The sequence below is a fragment of the Juglans microcarpa x Juglans regia genome, chromosome 6S, assembly GCF_004785595.1.
Source record: "Juglans microcarpa x Juglans regia isolate MS1-56 chromosome 6S, Jm3101_v1.0, whole genome shotgun sequence".
NCBI classification, from domain to species: domain Eukaryota; kingdom Viridiplantae; phylum Streptophyta; class Magnoliopsida; order Fagales; family Juglandaceae; genus Juglans; species Juglans microcarpa x Juglans regia.
In genome coordinates this window covers 16,336,451-16,357,605 of record NC_054605.1, presented here as the reverse complement: position 1 = coordinate 16,357,605, position 21,155 = coordinate 16,336,451, and the positions used below count along the sequence as shown (strand labels likewise).

General features: G+C 34.2%; 2 protein-coding genes across 8 annotated transcripts; both read left to right on the top strand.

Moving 5' to 3' along the window:
* The first annotated feature begins 305 nt into the window (after positions 1 to 305).
* LOC121237507 (ATP-dependent Clp protease proteolytic subunit 4, chloroplastic-like) lies at positions 306 to 2,962 on the top strand. The gene is made up of 2 exons (XM_041134251.1): positions 306 to 864; positions 2,263 to 2,962. The coding sequence occupies exons 1-2, from the start codon at positions 407 to 409 to the stop codon at positions 2,744 to 2,746; spliced, it is 942 nt and encodes a 313-aa protein (XP_040990185.1). The 5' UTR covers positions 306 to 406; the 3' UTR covers positions 2,747 to 2,962.
* Positions 2,963 to 7,310: 4,348 nt separating this feature from the next.
* On the top strand, positions 7,311 to 16,542 carry LOC121237838 (protein CYCLOPS-like). 7 transcript variants are annotated; one of them, XM_041134731.1, is made up of 13 exons: positions 7,440 to 8,000; positions 8,081 to 8,134; positions 8,249 to 8,494; positions 9,926 to 9,981; positions 11,043 to 11,183; positions 11,406 to 11,463; positions 11,536 to 11,588; positions 11,661 to 12,355; positions 12,960 to 13,003; positions 13,111 to 13,156; positions 14,088 to 14,136; positions 14,527 to 14,655; positions 15,114 to 15,693. In XM_041134731.1, the coding sequence occupies exons 3-13, from the start codon at positions 8,321 to 8,323 to the stop codon at positions 15,241 to 15,243; spliced, it is 1,575 nt and encodes a 524-aa protein (XP_040990665.1). In that variant the 5' UTR covers positions 7,440 to 8,000; positions 8,081 to 8,134; positions 8,249 to 8,320; the 3' UTR covers positions 15,244 to 15,693. The 7 variants fall into 7 exon arrangements, with proteins under 7 accessions (XP_040990667.1, XP_040990665.1, XP_040990669.1 ...); XM_041134733.1 differs by lacking the exons at positions 7,440 to 8,000; positions 8,081 to 8,134 and adding an exon at positions 7,311 to 7,433; XM_041134735.1 differs by lacking the exon at positions 8,081 to 8,134 and having other exon boundaries at positions 11,415 to 11,463.
* The last annotated feature ends 4,613 nt before the right edge of the window (positions 16,543 to 21,155 follow it).

Sequence of the window (21,155 nt, the reverse complement as noted above, 5' to 3'; positions counted from 1 at the left end):
ACCTCTTATACTATTTGCAATGACTTAAAAAGTTCAAACATATCTGGATTTATATTCCAATTTATCAAAGGACTCTAAAATAATCAAATTATCATTTGACATCTCAATTCAAACATATCTTTTTTTAAAATAAATAAATTTAACCATTGAAATTATATCACCTAAGAATATTTTTGTTCAATTTCTAATGATATATCATGGGAAATATATACTATAAATAATTCTATTTAAAATCTTGAACCTTACATCTTGATTGGAGATGTTAAACGGTGTTTTGATAATTTGTGTATTACTTTTGCAAAAATAAATTTTTAAAAATTTGAAGTCATTTCGTTTCTCGGCAAGTTCCATCTTTCCTCGGTTACTCGGCGTTTCACAGTTTCACTCCCATACCTCAGAGCCCGCCATGGATTTGCTCTCGGTCTCATCCTCTTCTCCGTCGTCTTCCCTACTATGCTCTCACTTCCTCTACCGCCCCAAATCCTCCCTCCACTTCTCCTCATTCAAGCCCCTAATACCCTTCACTACCTCGCGCCATCCCAGAAGCTCCATTCACAATTCCCTCCACACCTACGCTCCCAAACCCCCCAAATCCCTAGCGCTCGAAGCTCAGCTACGGCCACGAGAAGGGACCCATGCTAGTTTCGAACTCTCGGGTGCGCCTCTGCAGACCCCGGCGACCGCCATGAGAGGCGCCGAAACCGATGCCATGGGGCTCTTGCTCAGGGAGAGGATTGTGTTCTTGGGGAGCAGCATCGATGACTTCGTGGCCGACGCCATTATCAGTCAGCTACTTCTGTTGGATGCTCAGGACCACACTAAGGATATCCGCCTCTTTATCAATTCCCCTGGCGGCGCTTTGAGGTCAATTTTTTTTTTCTGTCATTTTCCTTTTGATTGACGAAGAAAATAGATAAGAGGAAAGGGATAACTACACTTTACCTGATTAGTATGATAGGCTGAGCAGATGAAAAGGGTTAATTCAACTTAGCCGATTAGTCCTATCTGACTTCTTTGAAAACTGAAAAGTGGCATTTGACGTTAGTAGTGAAGAGGTAGATTAATTCACAGAGAATTCGACGAGCTAAAGATGCTCTCTTTTTTTAGTAAACCCCAAATCTTTGGGCAAAATACCTTGGCATGAATGCGTAAGGATAGTTTTCAGGGTATTTCCACACACACAAGCACCTTTCTGCATTCTATATTGTTACTGAAGCAGCCATTCAAGTGTTGGATATGTCCATTTTCAAATATATTTAACCGTTGATTGAGTGCTTGATACTATCATTACTAATGTCATGATATGTTGACGTGGTTTTACACAATGTGAATTGGGTCTGGGAAAGCCCAAGTATAAAGTGATCATTTTTTGCCTTTGTAACTTTCTGGTGCTACGTTATTATAGTGACGCTACTTGAGCTGTGATTTAACGGTGTCTATAATTCCTCTAGAATGGTTATTATTCATTTATTGCCCATATGACCAGAGTAGCCTCGGTCTCAGTTCAGTGAATCATACTGCCACGATTGGTTCCATCCCATTAGTTAGGTTGTATTGGAAGCCACCAAAGTTTGATGCCACCTTCCATTCACAAATTGCAAGGACAATCCGTTGTACCATTGGTGCAGGAATCGCATTTGCTCCATCCAAACTATCTTGGCATCTGAAACTGTTACTCCTCCAGTTTCACCTATCTGAAACACACTGGTGCACTCCTCAGCAACCACTTCCGCCATGAGGCCACTCACTTCTCTTCAGTGTCTTCACCCTCATCCCAACCTGCCACCCTCCAATTCACTACACCGCTATCATTTTTGCAACTGCCATATCATTCGACGAGTTCCCTCTGCCTCTGCCCAACTTTCCTTCCTCGTTTGTTGCATCTGCAATGATTTTTTTTTTGCACTTAAACCAATTAATGATTTGGTCTTTATTCTTGTTTAAATTAGTTCTAATATTATTCTATTGTGGTGGGAAAGCATATCTTACGGACTCACAATAGGTGTCAATAGCACTGTTAAAAATGAGGGGTGGTCAATACTCTTAGGATCTATGGTACAGTGTATGTCACAACAAACTCGATCAATTATTATTATTTTTTCAATCTCAAACTCAACCAATTATAACCTAGGAAAGTATGTTTCCTTAATGGAATTTCCACTTTTGCTGCCATCTTGTTTGATAATAACTTGGTTTCTTGGCTATCCCACTTCAATTTTTTTATACTGGCTCATTTTATTTTGCTGTTATTATCTGTACCAGTGCTACAATGGCCATTTATGATGTCGTACAGCTTGTGAGGGCCAATGTTTCCACAGTTGCCCTCGGCATTGCGGCATCTACGGCTTCCATAATCCTTGGAGGTGGCACTAAAGGGAAGCGTCTGGCAATGCCCAATACAAGGATTATGATTCATCAACCTCTTGGAGGTGCTAGCGGCCAAGCAATAGATGTGGAAATTCAAGCTCGAGAAGTCATGCATAATAAAAATAATGTCACAAGAATTATTTCAGAATCCACCAATCGCTCATTTGAACAAGTCCAAAAAGACATTGATAGGGATCGTTACATGTCCCCCATAGAAGCAGTTGAATATGGAATAATTGATGGAGTTATTGATAGGGATAGCATTATTCCTTTAATGCCTGTGCCAGAAAGGGTGAAAGCCAGACTGAATTACGAGGAAATTAGTAAAGATCCAAGGAAGTTCTTGACTCCTGATGTTCCAGATGATGAGATATACTAGCTTTGGGTGTGTGCTACTGGTCAAATACTCTTGACAGCTACCATTTCATTTATGTACTGTCGTCTTGAACTTCATGTAAGCTGAGGTGACTTACATTTACGGGATTCTGCAATTGTAGCGAGGAAAGTCTTGTCAAATTTCAAACTTTTGTTGAGTGGTTTCTTTAGTTTTTAACCATGGAAGAAAGCTTCAGAACTTAAGGTTGTTTTGATTGCATGTCATGTTTGGCAAATATCGTGTTCAGACACTTGAATTTCTAATCTTTGCCGTGAATTACTTTGATTACACCCCCCCCCCCCCCCCCCCCCCCCCCCCCCCCCCCCCCCCCCCCCAAAAAAAAAAAAAAAGAAAGGACTTATCCAACAAAGGTCAAAGCAGACATATATAAGAGGTCTCCATGTTGCCTAGACTACATATATGTGACTTGAAACTAGGAAAACTACCCCATAACACAATGGCTGATTCAAGTAAATCCCAATACGATAAAGAGAACAATCTGCAAAAGACAAAGACTCTATAGCTCAGCTACTCCAGATAGGTCGAACGGATCTGCACCACCAAAGGGCACGCAGAAATATGACAGTAATTAAGGGTAACTCTCAGAGATCATGTTTCATTCAATTAAGGATACTATATGATGCCCAGAAAGATAAACTATGGATGCTATCCGACACGAGATTTGTTTCATATGGCGTTTCGATTGGAAATTTGGAGTTATCAATGATTGAAGAAGTAAAGAGACGGGCAGGGAGAGGCTCTGACTTTAGGGCACTTCAGAGACTAGAAATTAATAAGTTGACTGAAAAGAAAAAAAAAAAGGACGAGCATTAAAGACTCACACTTGAAAGATTCTGTCACTGCATAGTTGGATTCAAGTTAGGCAATTTGGGTGTGATTCAGACAGAGGTGGAAGAGGGTATCTTACTCCGGCATTTTAGATGCACATGAACTCTCACCTACCAAATGCACATCCATCTCACAACCCTTTTGTTTATGTTTGTTTATCATTCTACTGATATATCTTAAACCAATTCAGAAAGCTAATGTTCCAGTTGCTGTTCTGCATTATAAAGATCTTTGATTCTGCTGAGTCTGCTGCTGCTGGATGGCATTTGCATGCAAGTTTGACCGTGGAGTACAAGATTTAGGATGAAACATAGCTTCTTTTTTTTGGTTAAGATACAGACCCTTGACATGAGAAAGAAAACATAGACAGACTCATTTGGATAGAGAAATGAGATGAAATAAGTTGAGATGATTTATGAATAATAATAAAATTATTAGTTAAAATTAGATGAAATGAGAAGAGTTACCTTTGCATCCAAACGGATTAGAACAAACTGAGATGCTACATTTGAAGTCGGTACTGTTGAGTAGGTCAGAATTTGTCCCAATCTGAAAGTAAGACGATGCCGGCTCCATAAAACAAATAATCAGAACATAAAAATAATGAAAGTGAACTCAGATTTACGAAGGATCTGTGATTATTCCATGGGATCATGCCATTTCATAGTTTGACTCTCGAATCACTGAATCAGTCTCAACTGTATATTGTGGCAGCTGATGTTTGTCAACATGCGGACACCATTTTAATAAATGTGTATGACCTTTTTCAAATGATTGCCATCGAAGTGGAAGGCCTTCTATATTAGCCGGATCCCAAAAACAATGTTACTTTCAAATATGAATAAATAATCATATAAAACAAAGCAGTTTACTCATTTAAGTTTTTTTTTTTTTTTTTTTTTTTTTCAAGAGTTATTCTATTCTTCGAGTCGGTATGTAGAATATACAATTTACGTTACTTAAATGGTAAAATTTGATTTGTAAAATTTTAATTTTAAAATTTATCTTCAAAATCAAATTGTGCTACGTAAGCAATATGTGGTGTAAATATCTTATAACAACAGTACTCTTTTTTAAAATTTGGATTCATGTTCTTCCTCATACTAAGAGAACTCAAATGAGTTACCAAATCAAATATTGGGTTAATTCACAACATAGGTTCAAACTTCAACATCTCATAAGTGTAAACAATCATTTGAGGCTACACTCTCAGATAAAAAGCCAGCGATTTAACTAGTTCCGTGTATGAAAACTTTCAAGAGTACGATGCACGGAATCAAGATTTACTCTGCAGGGGTGGATCCGAAGGGCCCTACTTTGTAGAGATTCCCCGACATAAAAAAAAAAAAATTCCCAACGTACCAATTTCATACAATTTTCCAGTTAATTTTGGCCAAACCCTCAAAAGACAACATTTGCTAGTGGTTAGAATTCTAGTCAAACATTTGCAGGTTGACGACTTTGTGGGAGACAGATTGTATGTAATCCAACTGCAAAGGATGCAAATCCGGTGCTGATTAACTATGTTATTAAATAATGTTTGCTTACCTAATTGCTTAGGTATACCATTGCATTCTTTTATGCTGAAATTTGAGTCACTAATTAATAAAAGAATCTTCTGTGGGCAAATGATATCATCTCCTTGAATAATATAATGTACCAAGTGGCGTTACCATGATGAAATCAATACTTCATTCAGCTGCAAATGTCATTCATTATTCCCATCGACATTTGCTGCATTAATTTTTTTTTTCTTCAATCCCAAATTATAACAACAATTTGGTCCCATTAGATTAGAGTAAATTACTACTTACTTACTTACTTACTGTCTATATAACAAAATGTGAATTTTAAAAAATAATAATTACCAAAGTTCTAAAACTTTATTGCCACGAATAAGAGAGCATGTATATGGTCGTCTCGTGATTAAGAAAGAGGTTTTAATTTTGAGTAATGATATACACTATACTCTCATTCTATATTAATCATATTAAGTGGTATATGATACATTCATTATCATTATATGACAAAAAAATATATAATAAATGATTATTTAATAGTGATAAATGTATCACATCATACTTAATGAGATAAAAATAAGATGGTAGTATGGTATTTATAATTTTCTTTTAATTTTTAACTCAGAGAGCATGTGCATAGTTGTTGCTGGACTTTGAGGGTCTCGAGTGAGAGAGAGACAAACACATAAAGTAAACTCAACATCAGGCAGAATGCAAAAAATATCATGAGTTAGGTGTCTTAGTCTCTTAGATTTACTTGTAAGATTACACAGACATAATATATATTGTATCATTTTGACATGAAATTACGTTTGTATTTGATTAATAATAATAATAATGATGATGAGAATAGAGTGGTATTGGAAGAGAGAGGGAGTTACATGGGTTAATGGGTTAATAGTACTGTCAATTATTGTAATTTTAACAACAAAAAATATTTATGAGAAATGATAGAGACACCGAAATATTGTACAAGTATCGATTTTTTTTTAAAATTTTTTTACTTAATAGTTAAAGAAGTATTTTTAAATAATTTTGTAATTTTTTTAATATTTAAGGAGTTTAAAAAATAGTTAAAAAAATAAAAATAAAAAAACAATCAACACTTTACCTATTCGGTATCGAATTTTTAGCACCACTCAATATTTATTTCGTTTAATGTAGGTAAAAAGTTGTACCCGTCTTAAGTATGAAGCGTTAAGAGATATCTACGGGTCAAGTTCCCCGCAACCCAAAACCCTCCTGCACCAAAAACTCACACCATGTATCAAACGTTTGGATAGAAAGGTAATTTTAGATATTTTGTGAGTAATAATAAAAAAATAATAATAAAATATTAAATAGTAATAAATAGTAATAAAAATTAAGTAAAAAAATAATAATAAAATAATAAATAATGAATAATAACATTTTTTTTTTGGTATGATTATATTTGAAAATATTTACACTACATATTATAGAGAACGAATGTATCTTACTTGAATTCATTCTTCATCCACGTGATATAATTTAATTTATAATATTTAAATTTTAAAATTTATCTTTTAAATTAAATCATACTGTGTGAATGATGTGTAGTGTAAAAATATTACTAAATTATTAATCGTTGATATAAGTGCAAAGTTAGTAAGTTACCGATGATAGACTTTTCAAGCTATAATTTTCAACTTGAGTCATGCCACGCGCACGAACGTCTATGTGCTTATGATTTTTTATATGAGTAATTTTATATACAATCGTGAAGTGTGTAAACGCTGTATAATCATTTTAAAAAAAAGTATGATTAATTATTAAAAAATTAATTTTTTCTATGTAGGTTTTATATTTTATTTACTTTTTTCAAAACGGTTACACAGTGGTTACATAATTCACGGTTGCGAATATATTTTTTCTTCTTACATTGGTCAAGTTAGAAAATCACTTAATGCCTTTTTAAAAAAAATAATAATAATCTCGTTAAAAATTATTATTCGATTAATTTAAGAGTATTTATTTATATTTCGGTGTGAATGACACATTTTATGATACTAATACGATCAAAAAAAATTTAAAATAAGAGTTTTAAAAATTTGAACTTTTTGTTAATGTGACATATCAACGTATGACTTACGACTGAATTATTTCTTAATTGATTTATTCCCACTCGTAGACAATGAATTACATTTATTTATTTATAATATTTTTTGCATGATGTATGATGGCCGTAGACAATAAGCACCCAAGGTCCCAAACCATGAAAGCATCATCTCAACGACTACAATTTTTAAATCCCCAAAACGGGTCTCTTTCATGGCTCTTACCGACCTTCTGCTCCACCTTTGGTGAAGACTCAATTCCTTTTCATCTTATTATTATTATTATTATTGTTTTTTTTTTTTTTTTTTTGTAGTTTGTTCCGTCTTGAATTGAACAATTCCACCTGAGTTTAATCGATAATTTTCCATTATTTTTCAACCTTTTAAATTCAGATTACGGCCGTAAATTTACGTTTCATAATCATAATCAAGAAAAAGACAAACTATGATTTGGTGGAATCGGAAGAAAACCCACAATTATTTGATGCGGCTCCTTGAATATTTTATTAATTTACCCACCGTATGTTTGTAAAATTGTTGAAGTAAAAAAGACCAAAAAAATACTAGTCTGAACTCTCACCTGTGCGGTAGAATATTAGTAGATTGGACTTTTCACGTTGAGTAATCTGTGTATGCTCAGTTGGTCTAAAATGGAAAGAGTCTAGGTACAACTGTCAACTGATTGCTGATAAAGTGGTCATATTTTCGGCTCATCGCAAGATGAAAGCTTGGCTTGTTATTTCATCTAGAGGCAAAGCTTTTTGTGTTTCATATGCAAATTGTTGGAGCAACGATTCCTCATAGTTAAAGTTTGTAAGTATCGATGTTTTTGCCAATTTTTTTTCTTAACAAGATTTTTTATCATATAGTTCATGATTTTCATGGTCTTTCAGTTTACAAAGTTCGGTTATTTGTTGGGGTGGCAAGGGTAGAGTCCACTTACAGAGGTGGATATTAAGCCTTTCAGGGGATTTTTTTTATTTTCTTGTTTGGAGAGAAGGAAATATGGTTAAGAATGGAAACAAGGGAAGCTTGAGGATGAATCTTTTGTAACTGGACAGTGATCAGCAGACTTTGAAGTCAAATCGGGGTCAGACAATTCCTAGGAGTGGAGGGAAAGGCATTTCGTGGCGATGGAAGACTTGTATAGGAATTCAAGCGAGGAGATCTTCCTGAAATATTTCATGGAAAGCTCAAATGGAGTCCCAGCACCAAGCATGGAGATGTTGGGATTTAAGAACCTTTCTCAGAGCTTTCGACATGCAGATAGTGAGGAGCTCTTCAAATGTTGGCTCACAAACGGAGAGGCAAGTGGGGCTTTTTTTATCCTTGTCATGACTTTGTTCCTTGACTACAAATTGGGATTTTAACATGACACGATCAAAGTGTTGAAGAAACCAGTTGGATCATTCACTGTGATGGTTTTTAAAGCTTTATTGAATCCTTTAACCACAGTTACTATCTTCAGTTATACACTGGTGACTCTTTGTGAGGGAATAAAGGGGGAAAATGCTACTCCATGCAGTTCATTCCAATTACGTTTGATTTTTGTAGGAAAAGTAGTATAGAAAATTACAACCATATGTCGGATTTGAATATCAAGGGGATGCAAACAACTGTCTCAAACTTAGTGCTATTATCCTATTAGTTTCTTGGTGGATATGAGCTTGACTATTGTGTTAATCAGATAGACTAATATTGTTGCTTGTAATTTACTGAAGTAATGCACCCTCTTTCAAAGGAACCCTTTTTTTATTGCCACGGGGTGTCCGGAACAAAGTCCCGACTAATCCTGAGGTGCACAGGCTCTCGGTAAGGAGTTTTCAGCAAGTGCACCTCGGGTAATTCAAGGGAAAATTGTGAGTCTAGAGGATTGTGACACATTTTTCTTGAAGCATTTTGGATGTAGGGAGCAGTTCAAGCCATTCCTTTATAAATTATGCCATCCTCATTTCTTGTTCTATAATTTTTTTATTTTTATTTTTTAATCCTTTTGCATTTTCTCTACAATCCAAACTTTTCTTGTATTGCTCTGTGAAGTACTACAAATAAGACAACTAGCAACTGAGTGTGAGTCTTCACCTCCATAGGATATTAATTGCAGCATAGTTGTGCAGCAATTGCGGATGGTCCTTTAGACTCATAATTGTGAAATTTTAACTGAGGATCACCCTGGCCTTGCAAGGTGAAGCATCAAGATCATTTTCCAGTTGTTAAGCAAAACAGAATTTAAAGCCCTTTCAAGTATCAGTCATGAGAATACTTTTGTCATCTACCTCTTGTCAAATAGACTTGGCAGACATTGAATCCATTTTGAAGCTCTAAACAGGAGTATGCATTTTTTTCTTTTCGATGGATTTAACCAAATTCGGTTTTAGCCTTTGAAATTTCTAGATCCATTAATTTACTTATCATTGATACTTTTTGGACTTAAGAACTATGGAAAGCTGTAGAAGTTTTGATAAGTATTGGACCAAATTAGATGAGATGGTTGATATGATCGCTGCAGGCTTGTATCAGCTTAAACCTTGTCAGGAAATAGTGAAAGAATGAAAACATGTGAATGGATGTTATATAATTGGACTACTGAATATGGACTTTCTGTAAGTCATCATCCAATGATCATAATCTACCTTGAAATTTTCGTAGTTGTGACTTAGTGGTCGAAAATGGCATGCTTTTTATTTTCTCCCTTTCCCGATTACTTTTTCCTTAAATTGTTGTATATCTATTTTCAGAACAATGCCAACAACTCATCAAGTATCACACATCGTACTCGGCAAGCATCAAGGAGGTGAGTAGGCTATCAACAGAGAACTCATGGATTGAGTACATCTTATATGCAATATGGACATCGGTGACTTACTGAAGCAATTCCTGTGATTCTTGTTTGTGAATGTTTTTTTTTGTCTCTTTATCCCACAATAATGCAGGGAAACATGCTTTTTAATTGATCAAAGGCCATTGTAGATTTTACACGCATGATAATATTAAAAACAACAGTGCCAACAATCATAACAATAATTTTCCAGAACTTTGATTAGAAAATTTTGAAGTACTTTAACATTTGGAAGCTACCTTTTCCTAATGATATAGGATTAGACTAGTTACGTTCAGGTTTGTATAACTGTTTCACCATAGAATTACATAAAAATTAGCAACAACATGATAACTTATTTTCCTTTGAATTATGTGTAGCTGCTATCTGACCAGCCGTTTCATATTTTAAGATGACCATTAAATAGAGTATAAGAAAGTCCAAATGGTGAAAAATGTATACTTCAAGTGGCAGTTGGAATTAGATTAATTGCAGTTCCAAAATTTTCCACTCATCAAATCTCTTTATTATCTACTTATTGTTGGGTTTTAAATATTTTTGGAGCTAAAGTTTCTGATGAACTAAATGCTGTATATTTCTCCATACTACCTTAAGTGATGTCTACGTTGGTGCTAGTTCTACTTCTCTTGACTATCGTGATTTCTCATCGATACAGCCACGTTTAAGAACCACACACCCGTATCCTAAAGTAAACATCACTCTAGTGATAATTGATCTTTAGAAAAAACATTTGAAGCCATGGGGCCAGTGTATTTGAGCTATGAATTTTTATTTCTTACTAAAATATTTGATTACTTACAAAGAAAACATATGTAAGCCATGGGAAGTCACCAAAAGTTAGACTAGTAAGATCATCTAGTTGTTTGATAAGATTCATTTAGTTACTTTTACAACTTCCCTAAACCTTGCTTTCCTAAGTATTTAGTCATTTTTCTTTTCTATATAGTTTATTAAACTACCTAGTGTACTTGATATTGGCACATAATTACTCTGTTGCAATTTCATTGCACTTTCAGGATATCCACTGAACTTGCCAGTATTTCTAGTCAGCAACATGTGGGTATACTACAAAAGAAAAGAAGCAACGATAATTTACATCCACAGAGTAATTCTATGGCAGATAATATCTCTGGAGACCTCCATCAACAATCAATTAGGTGCTTACTGCTTCCTTTAAATATGAATGTACCTATCCATTTTGTTGTATTGCATGGTCCCAGAGTTGCTAGGTCTATTAGTAGAGCCATTATTGTTTTCTGGTTGAATCATCCATAATTAGTATTATACTTGAGGATTTTGTAAAGTACTAAAATTATTAGTGCTACATTTTCTCAATAGAGTTTATTATGTTCAGTGATTTAGTTTACTTCAGTTTTATCTTTTATCAGGAATTCTGTTGAAAAGGGATTGCAAAATACAGATTTATATTTGGCCAAGGTTAGGTTTTCCTTTTTTAATCTTATTTTCACTAAAGCTTCGTGTTTTTCTGATATCTTACTATTAATGCAGGCATGGTTTCATAGTTCTCAACCTATGACAAGAAGCCGATCTTCTGAGTTGCGGTATATATTGTGTAGTGCATACATCAGTCAAAATCATATTCATGAAAATTTCAATTTATTTTGTTTTTCCAGGAAGAGGTACGCTGCTATGCAGAGTGCTCAAACAACAATGGGTATGGAAGTTATGCAGAATGCTTCTGGGCATAGCATCAATACATTGAAACAAGAATTTTCCAATTCAAATTGTTTCAATGACTTTTCGACATGTGAGATTCCCAACCAAGTGGGCAGATTCATGTCTCCTTCAAATTCATCCTCATCGACTTTCACCACCCCCCGAATGGCTGATATAGATAAAGTTTCTTCTGTTGTGAGTATGCTGAAGGGTACGCTAGAACGCAAGAAGCTTAGCAACCAGATTGAAAAAGAAGCTGTTATGGATAGCTCTCTTGGGATTTATCATGGTCATGACATTGTTGTGAACAGTAGCTTTGATCAAGGGCAAAACAATCATTTAAATGAAATACCAAGAACTTTTCAAGAAGCATCCCATGTCCAAGTTAAGGATTCTGGGATTTTACTTGCAGTTGAAGAATCCATAGACCTTGACATGGAAGGTTTTGTAAATCCCACAAACCAAATGCAGCTGAGTAGAGCTTCTCAAGAACCTTCCCAAAGTGAATCTTCTGCTGCTGCACCAGTAGTTTCATCTGGGTTAGATGCATGTGATGGGCCGAGCAATTCAAGTCAAACTCTAAGCATTTGTGAGAGCTCGAGGAAACAAGTTGGAAATAGTAGGAGTTCAGAAAATGGCACTAAAGCCAAAGGTATATGATCCACATGATGGTAAATAGGCATAGGTTGATTTAAAAAATTGCTAGTCATCCTGTCATCATCATTCTCCTTCAGCATTCTTGACTGTGTTCTTTATTTTACAAATAATATGTTTTATGACATCAGTGTATTTCCTTCATGCAGGTATATGTTTTGTTTTCTTGTTTCTTCATCACTGGGATGGAATTTATTGGTTCATTCGTTTATAAAGTGATCTTTGTTGTCATTTGTCAAAATTGGTAAAGGGGGCTTTTTAGATTATTAGCACATGGTGCTGCCTCTAATTAGGAATTTCTGATGCAATTCTTGTCATTAATTTCAAGTTTTTGATGCAGAAAAATAAGTTTTCAAGGGTCACTGGGGATGTGTTACATAATTGAATCCGTCACTTTGAATGAAAGAGTGCACTCTGAATCATTTGAAGCTCTCAACATGAACATGAATAGTTTCTGTGAAAACAACATTTGAAATTTAAAGATTGTGTGCCTCCTACAACACCAACACGTTATACTGTTTCTTTTCTTTTCTCCCCTTCCTGGACCACATGGAAGAACTATACATTCAGATAATCAAGTGTGTATTCTTGTGTAACTGCAGAAATCAGAGAACGGATAATTGACACTTTGAAGGAAGATCGAAAGGTATATACTTATTCTTGGATAACAGGAAGTACTTGCTTAAAGATTTTGGGGAAATGCCTTAACACAGTTTTATTTTACTTTGTTCTTTTTCTGTGCATCTGACGCAGAGGGGAAGCCTAGTCCGATATGGATCTGTGACATCAGCAGGTTCAGGTGATCAACTATGTTTAGAACTTCACAAGAATGAACATTAGGTCTTCCTTTTATATGTACTCGGTAAATTTAATAGGACAAAGAATTTTATTTGCCAAAGCAATTGTATATGTTCCCACAGCATAAGCCTGATTGTGCTGTATCTTTAAATAATCATACATTTCATTGGTTGAACTCTCTGTATACCTGAGATGATTAAATGAAACACAGTCCCATGGTGGAAAATGGAGTTGAGAATGAAGTCGTGGTCTGATGGGCCCATGGCATAGCTTACTAAGAGAAAAGGAAAAAGAAAAAGAGACTATTGTTGGGGTATGAAAACCATATTGAGGCAGTTTTAAATGGATGGTACAATTGGTCAGAATTTTGATCTGTTCTTTGTCAAAATCTAAGCCATGAGTTTCTGCTTGGAAACTTTTCTGGTTCCCTGAATACTTATAGACACTTCCTTCTTCACTCTTGATTTGTTGATATTATTTCATTGACGACTTATTTCAAAAAATAATAAATTAAAAGTATATTTGTTGCAACTCTACACATAAACCATGCATGCAATGAAATTGATATGAACTCTTCATCTCTTCCAAACATGCAGTGGCTTTTTTTTACACAATATCACATGGCATGTTTAGCTTGCTCTACTTTCTGAAATGCAACGCTCACATCCAAATTGCTAATGTTTATGCTTGAGGGAAAGCTTTAAAAACCGCTTTTGACATATTTGACTGACTGCAAAATGGAATCAAGGTATTCATATGTTTTCATGAGAAATTAGTGTGTGTGCGTGCGCGCATGCTTGTTTTTGTGTGCACTTTATTTCATTAGTATGCTTATCTTGATGCTACCACTACATGGAAAACTTCCATTTCACAGAAGTGGTAGAGTAACGATTATACAGTCATATGATCTCTAACAAACAAAAGTTATACAGTGGATAAAGGGGACTCCACAAAAAAGCGAAGGGTGGAGCGATCGAGAAAGTACGTAAAACAAACTGCAACTTTGGGAAGAGTATCCTCTTCCTTTTAAAGTTATCTTTTCTTTCTATGTTTCATGATCTTTTCTTTTTCTCTTTTTGTTTTCTATCTTTGGTATCATTGATTTAATTACATAGCTATATTATTTCTTTTATTATAACTTCTGTATTTCCCATACAAGAAGCATTGTTGAAATTAATGAGATACATTTCAAAAGCACACAAATGCACACATACAAACACACACACAAAGGAGCACATTCAGACACACACGAAGGAAGTAGGCCAATAATTTATATCGAGCTCATTCTTGCCGGCAACCCGAGAATATATAATTGTCTGTTAGTACTACGGCTGGCAATTGCTGGTTCATATTGATTTCTTGATGATGCAGGATGGCGGAGGCAAAGGAAAGGAATTTGACACCAGCAATTCCATCAGATGTGCAATCTGTCTTGAAGCGGTGTGAAAACCTTGAGAAGGAAGTGCGGTCACTCAAACTCAACTTATCCTTCATGAATAGGTAACGAGAAAATGGAACATCTATTTTCTTACACTCAAGATATAATGCTTACTGATCTAATGCTCAAGACTATATTGCTTCTTTATTCAACGCGAACTTATTTGTTGAAATTGGTGAACATGCCTAGTACTTTACAAATACAATGCTTGGAATTGTTCTTTACAGATTTCCTAAGATTCAGTGGAGTTTCAAATCCTTTGAATCAGAAAACAGTAGAGTCAATGATGTGCCTATAGACAGTAATTTTCGCTTTGGCTTAACTAGGGGCCTATTTGATAACCCCATTAACTATTGAAATAAAAATAAGTTCAGTGGCTCCTCATATAAGGCTTTAGTCCACAACAAACATATACAGGGGCCTAAATTTATAGTCAAAGGGATCGGACTGGGACAAAAGATTGCACTCTGTCCATTCAGTTGCTGCAAAAGATTCAGTACAATTCTTTTTCTTACTATAGGTGGACTGGTTTTTTATGGATGAGGCAGATGTACGGTCAGAGTCTTTGTGTTTGTATATCATGGAAGATAAAAGCTTGGGGAGAGCATGTCAGCTGGCTGATACCTTTGATTCTTTCTGTTGTTTTTTGATAAGTAAACAGCTAATTTAAGAACGATCTTGATTCTTTCTGTTCTTAACATATGCATAGGGAGGTGCAGCTAGTGAGCTTTAAGCTGGTCTCCCACCAAGCAGATTGGTCGAAAATCTCTTGGTGGAGTCAAGTTGCTATATGATGAAACCAGGAATAAGATGTGCAGTTCTTTAGTTAAGATCAATGTTGTACTTCCTAATTGTCAGACTTTTTAATTTTATATGTTAGAACTTAGAGATTTAAGTATTTAGAACCACTGTTAGGTAGTCTCCTAATGAGGGAGGATTAGAACTATGATAGGTTTCTTTATGAGATGGATTAAAATTCTATATCATAATATTTAAGAACTGAAATTATCATCTGCTAAGCAAGAGGAGGTCATTAGTAAAATATAAACTAGGGAATGAAGATTCATGTCTGTATATGAAGCTTTATCCAAAAATTTTGGGAATGGCTCTTGGTCATCTGGCTTGGATGCCACTAGTAGATGCACCATATAGGATCAGGAAGCTCTACCCATAATCTGGATGCGATGCATGTGATGCAGTTCCTTCTCTCCAATGACCTGCATGTGCTTCAACTCCTTGTTATTGACCTTTCTATAGTTGGAAGCTTGAAATTTTTGCACATACTTCAACAGCAAACCTACAGTAGACTGCATTATTCTCCAATATTTAGAAATGCTATGTCAAGCAAGTGTGACTCACTGTCAGGGTGGCGTGGTGGCACTTGATAGCTTTTGATTGAATTGAAATACAACCAGATTTCTTCTCCTCTATTATGCTTAGCCATTACAGGAACCTCAACTTTCACATTGGTTGTCAAACAAATGGCGGAATTTCTCTGGTTTTATACTAGTATCTATAAACTTTCAGGAAGGACTCAGAGCAAACAAAGCAGATAGAAGAGCTTCAGAAGAAGAATGAGGAGTTGGTGGATGAAAAAGAGCGCCTTCTAGAAGAAATAGAGAGGATCGTTTCAGACAGTGTCAAGATATGTTAAAGTGATTTAGCTACTGTTGGATTCTTGTCATATCAACCTTGGGTAAAATATTTTGTGAAGCAGCAAAGTTTTAAGCAACAGCCATTTGTGAAGATTCAAGTTAGGCGCACACAAATCCAAAGCCGATTATCCATAGGATAGACAAGAGCAAGCCAGATCTTGATGTACCAGTAAAGAATGATTGGCAAACTTGTTTGCTAAATATAAACGTATGGATCTTTACATTCCATTCTGGTCATTTTATCTGGAAAAATCTAACCATGATTGCGATCCTAATGAGCAATGTTATTATTTATCTTGAATTTGTCATTTTCAGTCATTGGTGTATGTTGAGTGACTTGTTCAAACACTCCTTGTGCTATGGATTACTTGGGTTTGGACTTTAGTACCCTGTACATTTTTTAGCCATAACCCCTTGTACTAGGCATGATTGTGAATTAAATCCATCTGTTAAAAGCATTGGCAATGGTATTTATCTTGAATTTGTCATTTTCAGTCATTGGCGTATGTTGAGTGACTTGTTCAAACACTCCTTGTGCTATGGATTACTCGGGTTTGGACTTTAGTACCATGTACATTTTTTAGCCATAACCACTTGTACTAGACATGATTGTGAATGAAGTCCATCTGTTAAGAGCATTGGCAATGGTCTAGCTATTATCAAATCTAAAATTTGATTAAAAGTTGAGATTTTAGCTAAAACCAAAACCATTATAAAGGTTAATCTAAATTGGACTATCTATCCAAAAGTCAAAATAATAATATAATATTAGATATTTTAATAATAATTATATATATTTTACAAATACACTCCATATATTAAGTAATAATTTAATTTTTGCTTAAAAATTATTGTTTCCCAATTATTTTTTTCCTCAACCTAACTATCCAATAGTAGTCATTGAGAATATTTTTAGAGTAAAATATTGTTTTGGAGATGAATAATAGTTGGCCAAATTTGAAAAAAGTGATAGATTTACTATAGTTCAAAAGTGGCACTAGCTTTGGAGTTTTGACTACTTCAATGCAGACTACTTTTGAGCTACTTAGCTAAAATTTGGTTAGGTATTGGCATTTGGCTAGGCCAATGCCAGTGTTCTTAAAAACTCTGTCCATCCTTGACGAAGCGATGACATGTCGAAGCACTGTAGATCAACTATACGTCACATGATTACACGTGGAAAAGCCAACAAAATGACATTTCTGCCCTTACTCCCATCTTATTGTAGAGTTCACCTATTGTGATCATTTATTTCTCTTTGGTTTTGATCAATCCGTTTTAACACCATCCATATTTATGCTATTTTGGCTCCAAGATCACATTTCTCTTTTGTTTGTCATGCCGTACAACCATTCCCCCCGGGATGTTCCTATGTTTCGGGTTTGGGTTGTATATCATATCTATGTATGTGGGGCTTTCTATGGATTCAGACCGGAAAAATTATAACTTTTTAAGAGAGGCCTGTTTTAGTTTAAGCGAAGGGAGGAACCAACTGCTCTCTTTTCTTAAAAAATTTACTACAGATATAAAGAGATTATATAAAAATAAATCTACAAATTGATATGATTTCACTTGATCCGATAAATCTACTTTATACTAAAAATAATTTTATAATCTGACGTACTGTATTAAGTCACATCAATTTATAAATTTATTTTTATATAATTCTTTTATGGTTAAAATATTTCTCTTTTGGATTTCATGATTGTATTTGGTCAATCTTGAAGGACAAATGGAAAAGCAATAAAAGTTCATACGTGCTAATCAGTTTCTAAAGATGGATCGATGAACTTGGCTCTTCACCCAACTTCAAACATTAGATTCGACTTAAGAAAGTCAATCCACAGAGCCCCATCAACAAAATATTTAAAAATATGAAATTATAAATACACTATTCAAACAAAAAGGTCCCACAACCAAAGATTATTAAATTAATCAGGAACCTTTTTTTTTTATCTAATTTTTATTGAAATTTCTAACAGCAAAACAGCCGACAGCATAGGCATAAAAATATATAAAAATATTTACTACCTAATTCTCTCCTCATGGTATGTGTAATGGTATGCAAGTTTCTCCTCACCTTCCTGTTTTTGTACGTACCCAATTGCATGCGTACATATATGACTTTGCAGGACAAAATAGAATAAATGCAAAAATGCCTCAGTCAACACGCAGTTGGGTTTTTGCCTAAAAATGATGGGAATTATTAGAGAGAAGCCATAGCAACAGCACAATCATAGTTAAGCAAGCATCACATGGAGGGGCATGAAAGCCATGTGGAGCCTTTTTTTCTTGGCCCCCGACGTTGTCATGTTACTTGCCAAAGATACTCCCTTTCGACGCGTTTATCCTTTGCCCACAGCAGCAATCAGCCCAGCTCCTGCGGTCTCTTATGATCTTTCGTTTTCTCCTTTTCGACTATGCCATCTGTCCTCTGTCATCTGTCTTTTGTCCATATACTCGAAACCCTTTTCGGCTTATTATTATAAACTGCACTAATATCCGTAGACTGGGCCCCTAAACGGCTAACCATGTGTAAAACTTTTGTTAATTTGTCACTGTTTTGTATAAATGCAGCTACCTAGATAGCAAGCCATTCAGTTATGGTCACAACAACAACATCTGATCTATCCAATTTATATATTTTGGGTCTCCATCATCATTCTGCATGTGTTGTGTGCCATTGAGATGACAATTGGATTGGGAAAGGTCGATCTAAAAGAACTCATGGTGACCTTTCTTTCTCATGCGGTTGGAGTTGTTAAAGTTCAACCAAAATGAGGATAGATATACAATTTGTACAGTTAAAAAAAAAAAACAAAAAACTAAATGGGTTCGAGGATTAGCTGGTTACTCTCCATTTCAAGTTATATAGAGTCATCGATGATTTTCATCGAGCATAAAATATAGGATATTTTGATCATTTTACTTGTTAAAAAAAAAAAAAAAAGTTGTAGGTATGAAATGTGAGAGTGAATAGTAACTGGTGTATAACATTCTTCATTTGACCTATAGCTAGATGTCTGTCCACCCATGTATTTTATCCATTTACCAAGTAATTATCCTCAATAAAACCATTACAAAATTAAACTGAAGTACCTTATTCCCTTAATTGATATATTTCAACCAAATGGTTTTTTAAGTCTAATTTTTTCATCCGATCTGACTATATATATATAGTATATTGATTCCTCCAAATGTTAATTATGGATTAGACTGCATGGTGTTTATAATATATATATATATATATATATATAGAGAGAGAGAGAGAGAGAGAGAGAGAGAGAGAGAGCGAGCTTGAACAACTCAGAGTCAAGATGCTGATCCAGGGAACAGTAGCTAACATTCTCATTCATGGACTAATTTTTACTAGTCTCTCCATATTCCTTAGGTTGAAGGAGAAGCAAAGTGTTGCACATGATGTCTTCCATGACAGTTCCAAAGTAAATAAAGAATAAAAGTTGTCTGGAGATATATAATGTCGGTGATGATCAATTTATAAGCAGATTTTTAATTTCCTTTGTTAATAATTGTAAGGCTCATCCAAAAAATTATTTACCGGCAAGAACTCCATCTATCCTGTCTACCGTTTAAAAAGAGTAATACTATTCATCATCTCAATTCTTATTATTTCATGATATGACATTAGATGATTTGAAACTATTTATTATATTTTACTTGTAAATTTATTATCCAATATCACGTCATGAGATGGATGATGATAAAAAAAAAATAATGATGAATAGATTTTTTTTCATTTAAAATACTCTCTGATCATGCAGTGATTAGATGCATACACATATATATTTATGTATATCATGTTCGTTATCTATTACATTTTCATTCCATTTTTATCCTACTGTATTGATATGATGATATTATAGAGTAACTCTAATATTTATAATTTTAAAAGATAAATAATTAACCTAATGGTTGCTCGGCAATATTCTATCGCTTCAGCATAATATGATGAAAATGATTTAGGAATATAGTATATAATTTAAGTTATACGTATATTATAATGAGAAATATTTTAGCTAAAAATGTATTTCATAAAAGTAAACTCACAAATTGATATAGTTTAATGCAGTAGGTCAAATTATAAAATTATTTTATTATAAAATAAATCTAACACACGTATCGTATGAAAATATATCAATTTATGAATTTAATTTTATAAAATTTCTTTACAACTCTCATATATAATTGATTGACTGAATCTTCTGATTGAACAGGTTTTGCAGTGTGAAAACTGAGATGTGTATAGTTTACATGTAAGTTAGTACAAAATGGTGTTCAATGTCAACTTAATGTGGAGGTCATGATCTCATAGTTTATTCAATTTTTTTATTGACCCATTACATCCTCACATCTTTATAATTTAATTTAATTTTAAATCCAAATCATTACTATTCAACAAATTTATATTTTTTTTATCAAAAAAAGAAATTTATAATATATATATATATATATATATATATATATACTGTTTTGGTCCAAGTCTAATGTTCCCACCCAACAATGAGATCCGACTCTCGGTACTCTAAACTTTCTTGTGCCAATTGTCAAAGTCTTCCATTCCATGTCCAACACCTTTTTTTTTTTTTTTTCCAGCTGTGACATACTAATTAAAGAAAAATATTTATTACTTTTAATTGATTTTTAAATTCAGTTGGAGAAATTACATTTTATAGCTATAAAAGTATAATTTTTCAATTTATCTCATTAATTATGTTGCCGGCAATGTATCTATCTGTAATAATTATTCTCTCTTTCATCTCGACTCTGACATAAAACCAAGAAAAATAATTTCCTCGGAATTAAATTCCAATTCCACAATTAAACTATTTTTGCATCATTCCTGCATTTATAATATTCAAATTCCATCTTCATTAATAGATCAGTGG